The sequence below is a fragment of the Malaclemys terrapin genome, chromosome 6 (assembly GCF_027887155.1).
Source record: "Malaclemys terrapin pileata isolate rMalTer1 chromosome 6, rMalTer1.hap1, whole genome shotgun sequence".
Taxonomy (NCBI): Eukaryota; Metazoa; Chordata; order Testudines; family Emydidae; genus Malaclemys; species Malaclemys terrapin.
Window position 1 is genome coordinate 89,338,270 of NC_071510.1, and position 13,866 is coordinate 89,352,135.

Below are 13,866 nucleotides of genomic sequence, written 5' to 3' on the forward strand. Positions count from 1 at the left end.
TTGGAATTGGAAAAGGTTCAGAAAAAGGCAACAAAAATGATTAGGGGTATGGAATGGCTTCCGTATGAGGAGAGATTAATAAGACTGGAACTTTTCAGCTTGGAAAAGAGATGGCTAAGGGGAGATATGATTGAGGTCTATAAAATCATGATTGGTGTAGAGAAAGTAGATAAGGAAGTGTTGTTTACTACTTCTCATAACACAAGAACTAGGGGTCACCAAATGAAATTAATAGGCAGCAGGTTTAAAACAAACAAAAGGAAGTATTTCATCACACAATGCAGTCAACCTGTGGAACTCCTTGCCAGAGGATGTTGTGAAGGCCAAGACCATAACAGGGTTCAAAAAAGAACTAGATAAATTCATGGAGGATAGGTCCATCAAAGGTTATTAGCCAGGATGGACAAGAATGGTGTCCCTAGCCTCTATTTGCCAGAAGCTGGGAAGGAGCGACAAGCATAGGCACCGACTCTGTGGGTGCTCCGGGGCTGGAGCACCCACAGGGAAAAATTAGCGGGTGCTTAGCACCCACGGGCAGCCAAGCTCTCCTCGTCTCCTCCTCCCCCTCACGCGCTGCATCCCCGCTCCTCCCCCTCCCTACCAGCACTTCTTGCTGCCCAGCCACCTAACAACTATTTGGCAGCGCTTTGGACTTTCTGGGAAGGAGGGGGACGAGCAGGGACACAGCACGCTCAGGGGAGGAGATGGAGAAGGCGGTGCAGGGGCGGGGAGGGAATGGATCGTTTGGGTATTACCCGTTCTGTTCATTCCCTCTGGGGCACCTGGCACTGCCTACTGTCGGAAGACAAGATACTGGGCTAGATGGACCTTTGGTCTGACCCAGCAGGGCCATTCTTATGTTCTTATGATGTAACTGAGATTGAACTCTGGCCCCAGGAACACACAGAAGGTTCAGCCAAGTTTTCAGTATTTTCAAATATATGTTAGATATACAAGGAGTTTTAATCTGGATAAATAAAATTAATTTTTAACACGCAGTATAAGCTCAGAATTTATACATCCCAGAGCCCATTAAAAAATAGAAATACACCTCTACCCCGATATAATGCCGTCCTCAGGAGCAAAAAAATCTTACCGCGTTATATTGAACTTGCTTTGATCCGCCGGAGCGTGCAGCCTCACCCCCCCGGAGCACTGCTTTACCGCATTATATCCGAATTCATGTTATATCGGGGTAGACGTGTACACATACATGAATGACTGGACACAGCTTTATACAGGTAATGTAGATTTTACCTTGGAGGCAATAGCATTTTTATGCTTCCTAGACTCAGCATCACTTTCAGAGTCAGATTCCGATTCGGAGTCCGATGAACTTTCCTCTGTTGAGCTAGATTCTGAGTCAGAGGAACCAGAACTTTCCCTTTTTTTGGAAATCATCTTTGTTTTCTTCTCTGTGTCATCTGAGTCACTATGTGTAAAAAGAACAGGTTCTTCATTCATTTTTAAAGTCCAGGAATAATGAACAATATCTGATTGTAAAAAAGAAACCAGCATATAGAAAACAAACGCTCAGAAAATGTTCTACACTCTGGCATTCTAAACCTTTAATAAACCAGGCTCTCATTACAACTGAAACCTGGTGAAGATGGCACAAACAGCAAGATAGATCCACAAAATTATATAGACATTACTGTGTATCTCTAAATAAACTATCTTACCACATTATCCAAACCCATCAATTACATAATCACATACACTTCAAAAAGAACAATAAAATGGAAAGGTCATAAACCACCACTAAAAACAAAGTCATCAATAACTATTAAGAGAATAACTAATGTCTGGGTGTACTAAATTTATGGCATTTTCTAGAAAAATGTGTCTACCGTATTACACTGAGAAACTTTCAGACTAGGTAAGCTTTGATTAAAGGAATCTGGATGGATTTTAAAGCTTTTTCGGAGGCAAATCAACATCTCTTTTCTGGTCAATTTACTATTGTTCATTCATGCCTCTAAATTAAATTAACTAGAAAGAGAAACATATTTATAAAAAGAATTGGTTTGATGCTGGAATGGGCCAACACACAGTGCTACTGTTGTGCCACACTCTCACACCCTTTCTCATGCTGAGTAGTACCTTACTGAAATAGCCCATGCATGTCAGTGGAATATTTCACAGGGCAAGATACCACTCAACAAGAGTAAGGCAACTATATAGAGCATGGATTTTTAATGGAAGTTTTGATTCTGGGTTTTAAATAAATTTTACACTTTTGCTAAGTCTTTGGGGAAATGAAGGTACGTGCCCTGTGATGCTACTGTTCCACAAGATGCAAAATATTTTACAGGGAGAAAAAAAAAAAATCTAAGGAGACAGAAAAAAGTTGGGAGAAAAAAAATCAGTATTTCTTAGAATTGAATTCTCTGTACCTAATATGATTCTAACTTATTAATAATGGAGATATGATAATACTACACAGCACATATATAATTTTTAGAGTTAAAATATAATACTTTTAGAACCAAAGGAAAGTAATACTGCTTAAGGCAGTAGCTTTAACATGTCATTAATCTAAAATGGAACAAGAGCGCTACAGCCCCATGTAGAAAGCAACTGTTACAAGAACATATCTGTTTTTCAAAACCAAGGTGAAACAAATGGGAGGTTTTTGAAGGAACATAAGAATTAAACTGCATATACAAAAACCTTCCACGAACATTTATTTATGAGGTCACTAAAAAAAGTCACAATTTTCTTCTGTTTAAACATAGTTATTCATTCCAATCAAAACTGGTGCCAACCAAACCCATCTGTTTCCTCACAGTCCCTATATGGAACCTATACAACAGTATTTGCATTAAAAAAGAATCCATTGTGAGACAGATATTCTTTTAGTTCAATAAGTAAAGCAATTTGTTTTAAATAAACACAGCTTCTAGCTTTAAGATAAGTTTTTCAAGATAAAAGTATTATTTTATTATGCATCATTCAATTTTGAGGGGTAATCATTGTTTACCTTACTACTTAGAATTTCACATGTTAATCTAATGAAAAGAATTTACTGGTAACTAGCTTTTTAACTTTGCAATGATGAAAAGCCTGTATTAATTTAACCTACAGATTTCATTTGTTCTGAACAGGAAAAACAATATAAATCACTTTTAAAATCATTAAATCCTGACTTAAATTAATAAAGTCATAATTAGGGCATTATGCTGTGTTTGTTATGGAAGTGGCAGGGCGAGCTGCTTTAATTACTGTCTGTAATAAAAGGAGCAGAGTGCGTACTGCGCCCCAATCAGCGCTGTCAGCCACGACTGAGCTGAGCTGCAAACTCATCAAGTGAGCTGGCAGCAGGCTACAGAGTAGAGGGCGATCATGTCTGCAGAGGCCACTTGCTGACAGCAGTGGAAAAAACAGATTCATACAATCCAAGGTATTAGCCCCAATTACTCAAAATTTTAATGATACTTTAATACATTATAACGCTGTTAATAATGGACAGTCTTAAAAAACGCTAACACTTAAATATCTTATAACTGTCTCCCTTCACAGCCCTTGCCTCTACTATTTGGATCATAATCTTTTTAATATAACATTATTTAGAAAAATCAATTGTCTTAGTTACATAATGGCAAAGTGTTGAAGGATTTAATTTTAGCCCTCAGCAAAATTGCCGCAAAAGGTAATTAAGTGTTTCATACAACTGCCTGATCCGTTAACCAGCCTCCCAAGGTTACTTCTATTTCAGAAAGCCACCCCAAGATTTTGCTACTGAGGTATGAAAATTCAGCTTAAGAAGAGTTTAGTTAATGAAAATATGAAACACATACATTCAAATTATACTGAAAAAGGTAATGTCAAAATGTGTGGGCGTCTACGGCTCTTTTAAGCCAATGTTTTCAGATCTTTCCACTGAGTCAGGAAAGTAGCCTAATTTGGTATTCAAAACAGACAAAGCATTCTGAAATGCTCTTTAAAGGATAAAAACACACAACATATTTACCTTTCCTCAGTAGTTTTGAGCTTTTTCTTTGCACTACCTTCTTTGCTCTCTGATTCACTGTCACTCAGTTCTTCACTTGAACTCTCACTATTCTCCATGCTGCTGCCTTCTTCCTTCCCATTTTTCTCTTTTTCACTTTCACTAGTAGATTCACTCTCTAAAAACACAAAAACACTGCATCTTACATTTTTATTAATATAGTTTTATATATGTAATACATAGTGCAGCCCAAATGTGTATATAGCTATAAAAAAGAAATGCATAATTTTATTCACCAGATTCATTTAATATTTACCCAGAATGCAAAAGTTTTTTGTTTTTTATTTTCTTTATCCCTCACTCGTAAATTTTGCTATTTCAAAAGGCTGTTCCCTTGAACACACAGTACTGTACCTGTCCAAATTAAGACACTTAATTAATTAGTTGTACCAGGATCCTTACAATACTCTTGAAAAAAAAATATATGTAAACACAAGGAGTAAGAAATGACTTCCTGAATCCTCTAGTCCAAGCCTTTGCTCTAATGAAGGACTACCCTCCACACTAATTGCCTAAGTATTTAATTTAATCTTGAACACCTGTATTGACGATGATTTAACCACCTATTTCAATAAGTTATTCTCTAACTAACCTTATAGTTGAAAAACATTCCTAATGTCTAACTTAAATGTATCCTTTTCTAGCTTCATCCACAAATCACCCTAAATAATTCTCCTCTATTAAGATACACTCATTTTTTAGGGGAATTCAGATGTGAAAACATCTCTTTTCCATGCATTTCAACCTTACATACACACATGCTAATTCTTCTGATTCTCAAATGCTAAACACTGAGGTCCTGATTGCCCACTATGTCTGAACTATATTCAGATGCAGTGGAGAGAGGCAGCCTCAAGAAGCTGCTTATGTGGCTTTAAGTACCCTTAAAGGACTGGAGTATTTGGACACAAAGTTCCTTACTTCACTTATTTCACACAACACCTCTGATATGAGCCATCTGCCATTCTTTCCCCCATCATTAGCCCAATGTCTCCATAAATAGAAAGTCTGGTACTCTATAGCGAGAGCATAATGCAACCAAACCTCCATTAATAGAAAACATAGTAAAATATACTATAGCAGTGATACTCAGACCTCAGTGGTTCAGGAGCCAAATTAGTGATCATCATTAACCAAAAGAGCCACAGTCATGTGAATTCATCGTTTCATTTACTACAGTATTATATATTCATATTTAAACAGCATAACAGGGGAAATATTTAGTTTTATATTATTATTATTTTTATTTATTATTCTCACTGAGTGAGACTGACCAAGTATTATTTTATCAACTACAACTGGTTAATAACAAAGTAAAAGTATCCTGACTGGTTAATAATTAAATCACACTGTTTTAATATCATGTGCTGCAAAAAGCTGCAGGATACACATTAAAGAGCCACTTGTGGCTCTCAAGCCTCAGTCTGAGTATTGCTGCACTATAGCATAGCTGGGTATTAACATGCCATTGCATGTGGCCAAAACAGATACCTCAGTAAAAGCCAATTAAAACACTTGGTATCCAATCCTGAGAGATTATAAATATCTGCAACTCCCTCCAATTATGCCTGTAGGCATTTTTATTCCTAAACAGTATGCACATTTGACTTCAGTGAGTTGCAGAACCTCTCAAGATCAGTCAAGTTTGATAAGAGTAAAGCCTTCCCATGTATTTTAACTAAGAAACAAAGTAAAGTTTATTAAACTCATGCAATTTACATACTTACAGAGGACATTAGCCTTACAATTAGTACTTATCACACAGCTGCCATGAAGTTAAGTGTAAGCATTATTCCCCCATTTATACATAACACTGATGTTTTTTTAACTGCTCCAGCTATAATGGCACCACATTTTGACTGTATGATACATCATAGAGACTCGTAATTAGTAGCCACATACATACCGGTGTCAGTAGTACTGGCTGATTCCTCCTCCTCTGAATCAGAGTAAAACTTCTCTGTAGGTTTCTCTTTCTTTACCTTGCCTAATGCTACAGACCATTCTTTTCCCTGTAAGTGAATCACAAATGTTTCTACATATGTAAACTTAAATTGAAAGTGTTCAGTAAAATAATTTACTTTTATATTCAGTTATGTAGGAAAAGAGAGACAATGTGGCGAAGAAAGCCAATGGGATCACAGACTGTCTCCAAAAAGGAATATTATATGTAAGATAAGGGAAATTATTATAGATTGTATTATAAAACCAGGAGTACTAGATCACTGGGTCCGGCTGAGCTCAGCTTTCCACAGGCCTTGAGGGACTAAAGAATGAGAAAGGTGGCTATATACCACCTTCAGGGCCCCCAAGTTTTAAGTATAATCTTCGGACTGCTCTATCTTGTTCTAGGCTACAATGTTCCCCCCCGCAAACAGGCAATTTTTACTCACCAGAACACACACGTTCTGGCCATTTCCTTTTCTCCTCATTCAAATCCCCTATACCATGGGAGAGGGAGGGGAATAGAGCAGTGTAGGACCTGTAGAGGATTGCTGTAGCCTGGGAAAAACACTCTGATAGCCAGCTAAGCTAGTAGAGTGGAGCAAGTCAGTTACACAGTGGTGGCAGTGATTTGGAAATCACATTAAAATTTAGAGAACAGGAAGCTATGGTAATAGGGTTGGATGCTATTGCATTGTATGAACACAGGAACCAGAGAGACTTGGTTAAAACTCAGTACAAACTTGGGCACTTCTGGTAATGTTTTTTCCCCCTCAAAGAATAATCTACATTTGAATTCTCTACCTCCCAACTCATATTCAGGGGGAAAAAAAACAAACATTTATTTGGACACCAGTGGTACCTTGAGATGCTTAATCACTCAGGTTCTCTCTCATACACCGTATTATAGAGACTGCAAAACTGGGGTCAGTAAGGAATTTTCCCAAGGACATACTTGGCAATACCCTTGGAGAAGGATTGTCATGTGTCAAGATCCCTCAACAGTACTCTATTAGAAACAAGTGGATATCTCACATGATCAATTTCTTGTGACTGCAGCAGGCAAACACCTTACTATCTTCAATATTAGGTGTAAAGATGTCTTCATACCTTCTTTCAGGCCCTCCTCTACCCCTGGAATGCCCTTCCTGAACTGATTAGCTTGCCCACAGACCCCCCTCATTCAAGTCCCTCCTTAAGACCCATTTTTGCTGCAATTTCAGCTGGAATAGTAGCAAACAGATCATCCATTTACTAAAGAAGAGATCCCAACTCTTTACAACATGCTACGCCCTAGCCCTTGTAACTTATCTTATCGGCTGCCTCATTGTCCCTTGCTGTCTTACTGCCTGCTAAGTACATCATATTTAATTTAGCCTGGCAGTTGCTCAGGACAGAGATCACATGCCTTTACAGAAGCTTTTCTGTTTTGGGGGCTGTGTATCTCACCTCTGATGTCATAATAGTAATTTACACACACAGGCATGATTTTCAAAAATCAAAAGCCCACTGACTAAAATGGGACTTGTGCTCTCAGTTAGGTGATTTTGAAAAATAAAATCCAACCCATCATATATACATGTGGAGCCTAGAGGCTCCATTCAGGATCAGGGACCCATCATGCTACATGACATACAAACACATGGAAAGACTACGCCCTGCTCGGAGTTCACAATATAAGCATGAAATTAGTATGAAGGTGGAAGACTGATTCTTAATTCAAAAACTGACTATCCCACCAGAAGATGAAGAAAAGTTATACATTGTGCATTTCAGGTTTTCTGAATAGATTTTGCATACCACTGTTTCTTTCCCCATCCCCATTATACTGTGAAAGATATGCAAAGGACACATTCACAGTTTATCTTTGAGTCCATTGTTTGCTCTTGTTTATAATGATACTTTCTTATTTTCTTCTGTTTAGGCTTAGATTGGATTAAAGGTTATATTAAATGGGAAGAAGTTTCCTTTACTGCAACTTCTGCACCATCAACTGCAATCAAAATGTTGCTGCACAACTTACAAAAACTCAATAAACCAAGGTGAAGAAAACTCACGGAAGTGAGTAAAAAAATATCCGTGAGGAAGATAGAAAAAAGGAACATTTTCCATGAGGAAACACACATTGCATCACAGTGGGGGAGCGTCTAATTTTTTTCCCCATGAAAAGGAATATTACATGTAGAATAAATATTTAAAACCTGGAAGTCTCCAGTTTCAGATGTAGGCCACATAAGATGAGTGGATTCAATTTACAGTTTATACAAATCAAAAGAATAATTTAAAACCATTTTGAAAGGAAAGAAAATCTTTTATATAACAAGACTATTTTATCTTAAATGTCTACAAATACGTTAAACACAGTTACTCTTAATGTCAGCGTACCAACTCAATTACTTCAACATTTCGTACTGATGGGTCAGGCGCCACCTCTGGCCAATTAGATAACTCCAGGTACCCGATGGCTTTGGTGTTCAGAGTATGAGATAAGGTACCAAGCTGGAAACGATCCCTATCTATTAAAAAAAGGGGGGAGAGGGGAAAATATACAAACAACATGAGCTCTATATCAAAAAGAGCAATCTTAATCATGGCTAAAGGTAATTGGCATTATATTACCTCAAATGTCATGGAATAAATATAAACTAGGAAGCTCTTCATAGGTCAAAAAACTGATTTCAGTCCATAGATTACAATAATCTCCCCCATAATGGTCAATAAAAAAGCTAATCAGTCAGTGTGTTTAGAGGTGTTGCTCTGAAATGTAGCTTCTCTAAAAATTACTTTACTGTGAATATTAAGAATGACAGCACAGTTAAACAATCCATATACATGTCTTGGCACAAACACATCCAGAATTTTAATAGTTTTTTTTTCAAAATGAAGCTGCTTTTAGAGCTTTAAATGCAGGATTAAATAACTATATACAAATTAAAATGGCGAAGAAGCACCACAATAAGATTATATTTTTAATTGGGAAGATAACTTTTTAATAGGAGAGAATACGATATAGTAGTTGTGATTTTTAAAAATACCTAGGGAAAACAAGTATCAGGAAAATAGCCACATCTGAACAATAATCTGAATAGATTAAATTTTTATTAAATTTCATATGGATAATGTATTAACAATAGTTACACTAATATCCCACTATTAACGTGGACAATCTTGTTGAGTGGCAAAGACCTCTCTAAATAAAAGAGAAGTTTACTCTTACTTGAGATATATACTTTCTATTATTCAAACCAAATTTAAACCCAACATGAATAGAAATCGATAAGCATGTTCAGGATTATTAGGTAAATAGGATATGTGGGCAACATACAAACCAAGATGTTGTTATGACTTTAAACCTTGCTTGTTGAAAAGCAAGTGATTAAGCAAAGTGCATACTGTTCTCATTTGTATTTGCTAAGTGACACAATTTTAGGCACATTAGAAATAGACTATGCTGCCACATTGCTTTAGGCTATAAACATTCTGCAGATGATTTTGGCAGTCATACCTTTAAAAGGAGACTCAAGCAATGGGGCAGGTTTCTGTGCCAGAAATATTTTTTTGGCATATTTGCTTAAAGCTCCACTCTTCTCGTTCGGAACAATAAGCTGCCTAATAAATCTTGTACGGTCTCTGATGTCGTAGCTTTGATCATACTTGCCGAGATTTAGTATGTACTGGGTAAGCAATTTTGTCTGCGGAAAAAAAAAACAGGACAAGAAGAGAATACAAGTTATTTATGATTATTGATAACTCTGGATAAACATATTTAAAGAGGTAATAAAAATGAATGGTTATGTCAAACAAATGTTGTTCCATAGGGAATATGCATTTCTAATGCTGCAAATGGAATTTTGAAGCCAAACCACATGTCCTCTTCTGTACTGGGGAGGTGAATGCTGAGTACTGAGAAGCAGCCATGTGCTAGATTATTAAACTGCTGAAGTGGAAAGAAAGGCATCATTAAAAAAATAATCATATATGGCAAACCCGCTGAAGGGTCTACGTGAGGATAATGAATGTGGAAATACAACTAAAAACATGGCACTCAAAACTTAATCGGAAAAATATGCAGGACATCAAAACATCAGAGGGTATTAGGGGGCTGGCAAACTGCTTCTGCTGAGGTGTGTTTTATGAAGAGATACTGTCCCTGGCATAAGCAGTGTCTGCACTCTGACTGCACTCAGTTACTTTACCCTGAATTATGACCCATTAAAGCAGACACATGAATCACTGAACTGGATTACTGCAAATTATTTGCAGTGCATTTAGCTGTTACTTTTTCATAAAAGCAAGCTGCTGATGCCCTCTAAAAACCAGGATAAAAGACTTCTTCCATTTATTTCTTGCAGCTTAACGCCTTCAGTAATACCGGTCATTTATTTATTTATGTAAGGGAGCAACTTATATTATCGCAGCTTTTTACAGCATAATAGGATTTCCTAATTTGATGTCTGAGAATATTAACAGGAATTGAGTAATTTTAATAATTCAGTTTAATTTTAATAAAACAGGGAAACAGAAAACATGAACATTCTGCTGCAAAAAACTTAGATTTGCGGAACACAGTGTAAAGAGAATAGATAGATAGAGCTGCAAACCACTTATATAAATACATTTCCAAGCCGTTAAAAGAAAAACTGCTAAAAATAATTTGATCTGACAAATAAATAAATTTTCAGTGCACCATTCAAAACTGATGAATAATGAAGGGATTTTTAAAAAAAAAAAACCCTAAATTTGTCAAGGGGAATTTTGTATATTGAAAAACAAAAGCTCCTTGCATATTTTATTTTTTGCCATGCATTTAGCTTTATTTTTGTGCTGTATTATAACAATAACTCAAGAGTTTTAATAGTGTGGGATAGAAATTGATACCAATGTGTGTCTAAAAATGTCAATGTAAAGTAAAATTTACTAGAAACATTCACTTTAACAATTTCCACTGTTATAGTGAAAATAGGGTTATATGACTTTCCATAGATGCAGATATTTTTTTCTGAATGATTTTGATTAATTGGTGTAAAAATGAAAGAGTAATAAAAATACAGAGAACTTTATTTTTCCTCTAGAAAATGTGGGGTATGTAAATATATCACAAGATGTGCTATCATGTCAACAAAAGATTTGAAAAAAATAGTTTCTAATGATGAAAAGTATACTTCTTAGTGTTCTCTCTTTTCAGTGGGCTCGTCCTCCTTTCCCTTCTCCACTTTTATCGGGCACCTAATGGAGATTCTATCCAAAGGCTTATCCTTTCATGGTACCGTATTAACTCTGAAAAAGGGATAGTTCTCTTTATTTTATAAAATTTGCATGTTATAAAATGAATGTTTTTATTATGATATACACAAAGTAATAAAATTGTATCCTTTTATCAGACAGAAAACATATAATCATCTGGACTCATGCAGTGTTTATGCTGTACAGTCCAAATGAAATGCATTGTCTTGGAAAGGGGGTTCTCAGGTGCCAAAGGTTAAACTAAATCAGGTTATCCCTTCTGCAACATTTGCTATCAGGGCTCCCTGGCTGTAAATTAAAACTAACCCCCTCTCAACCTGCCAGAAACTCCGACAGAACAGAGTGGAGAAGATTACGGCCTTTAATTGTAAATTGCCACTGGGGCACATAGGTCCTTGCTGGCATGGAGACAGCACTTTATACCTCCCTGCACCAGCATTGGTGAATAAATTTGGTCCTGTAAGGTTTAGTTTTGCTTACGAGCAGAATCTTTCCATTCAAAAAAAGATTACATAATCCCAAAATATACAATTAACTTCTATGTCCTGCAGTCATCATATAGACACAGCAAATTTGGATTCCTATAGCCCCACAGAAGAATGCTTTATGTCTCCGAGTTTCCTTCAAGAGCAATAACTTGCTCAGAGTATCATATGCAGCATTCAATATGGAAATTTGAACGGAAAGACTAATTGCCCTTGTCCTGTGACAAAGCAACCAAACTTTCTAGAATATATGTGGAGGTAAATAATAAAAATAATGGCTTCTCGATTAACAAAAACAAAAAAAAATTACAACTAATGTATACATATCAGTTTATGACAACTTTCCCAACAAAGGGAATAATCATATGAGAGATTAAGAGGATTTGAGTGGACAAGTTATTCTGGAGGAATAGGATAAAGAGGTCCAGCAAATTTAATTTGTAGTATGAGAAGATAAAATGTCAGATATTTTTCCAATAGCATATCACAGCAGCACAGTTAAAAAGAAATATACCCGCTCCCAAGTTTGGGTGAGGATATTTGTTTCATAGATTTCATAGAGTTTAAGGCCAGAAGGGACGATTAGATCATCTAGTCCAGGGGTGACCAAACTGTGGCTCGTGAGTTGCATGCGGCTCTTTTATAATTAAAGTGAGTCTCACGGAGCCCACCCCACCATTCTCCACCTACCAGACTTGGTGGGGGGAGAGGTCGGGACTGCTGCCTTGCAGCAGGGTGGTGGGGTAGGGGCTTCTGCCCAGCAAGGAGGGAGGTCTCAGGGCTTCTGCCCCGTGAGACACGCCTGCCGGGGGCTAGGGGCTTCAGCCTGAGCAGGGCTGAACCCCTGAGCCCCAGCAGGTGCCTCCCGCAGGGCAGAAGCCCCGAGCCCCAGCAACCGTGCCCCAGCTCTTGAACTTCTGAAGATTGTCATGTGTGGCTCGGAGAATCAATAAGTTTGGCTACAGCTGATCTAGTCTGACCTCCTGTATGTCACAGGCCATCACATTTTACCCAGATACCCATATACTGAGCTCAATTACTTTCATTAGTCTAAAGCATTTCAGTCCTCAATTATGTGCCACTGGCAGAGAAGAGACCAACATTCAACTAATGCTTGAAGCCTTGCAATGGCAGTGAACTGATTAGGTGTAATACACCCGGATCATCCCAGCAAATGATCTTTACTCCACGCGTCTAAGGAAGGCAAAAAAATCTGCTAATCTGACTTTAGGGAAAGTTCCTTCCTGACCCAAATCTGGTGATCAGTTTGACTCTAAGCATGTAAGACATGACACACAAGCTAGGCATCTAAAAAAGAGGATTCTCTGTACCACATCGGAGCACTGGTTTCAACCCTGCCTGTTGTCCCTTCTCCAGAGGAAGGCGAAAAACAGTGTGTATGGTCAATTGTGCCGTCAGGAGGAATACTTCCTGATCCCTGCAGGTGACCAGCCGAAGCCCTGAAGCATGAGATTAGATTAGTCATTATCTCAATGGAGAACTGCAAGTGTTACAAGCATGTTGAGGGCAATGCAGACAATCTTGTTCTCCCAAGGGCTCAGGAAGGAAGGGGATCCAGGGAGATTCCTAAGAAATTTGGGGAAAGAAGAAATTTCATGCACAGTAATTGGACATGTCTATTATATCAAGAATGTTGGGGTGCTATTCATAACAAAATGTAACATTGTTGGATATACCAAATGGTATTTAGTAATCTCTCTGTTGCTTTTTAGTGGAAGCCACACTCAAGAAAATACAGAAACAATCTCTGATACATTAGTAGCCACTAAATTACTTATAGATTCTCAGTTGAAAAAGAAATCATATCCTTCAAGTCTAGTGATATATTTGTGCATTGGAAGCTGCTTTCTTCATGACACATACTGGAACAGCTGAGGGTGTCTGTTGCGATGCTGAGTTTTATATATATTGGGAACACTCAAAGAGAAATTATTTTCTGCCATTTCAGGCTAACCTCTTGGTCAGTTCCTTCTATGAGGGTTGAAGGCTAACGGAATAGACTATGACCAGATTCTATAAGTCTGAAGCAAGAAATGAGGAAGTGTTTGTTGCTGTTTGACCATTTGTTTTGCACAAATATCTGCTTCACATTGGTTCTACAGCTGAAGAGATTAATTGTTCCAGTTGACAGCAGATATGGCATTCCCTTCTGAGAAGCTT

At 37.4% G+C, this 13,866-nt stretch overlaps 1 protein-coding gene across 2 annotated transcripts in view; it reads right to left on the bottom strand.

Moving 5' to 3' along the window:
* AP3B1 (adaptor related protein complex 3 subunit beta 1) overlaps nucleotides 1–13,866 on the bottom strand; it is a 272,041-nt gene that overhangs the window by 98,277 nt on the left and 159,898 nt on the right. For both annotated transcript variants that reach the window (XM_054031900.1, XM_054031899.1), the window contains 5 exons: nucleotides 9,462–9,648; nucleotides 8,342–8,472; nucleotides 5,919–6,024; nucleotides 3,974–4,130; nucleotides 1,258–1,432 (listed from right to left, as the gene is read on the bottom strand). In XM_054031900.1, coding sequence (XP_053887875.1) covers nucleotides 1,258–1,432; nucleotides 3,974–4,130; nucleotides 5,919–6,024; nucleotides 8,342–8,472; nucleotides 9,462–9,648 — 756 coding nt within the window. The remainder of the gene's footprint in view (nucleotides 1–1,257; nucleotides 1,433–3,973; nucleotides 4,131–5,918; nucleotides 6,025–8,341; nucleotides 8,473–9,461; nucleotides 9,649–13,866) is intronic.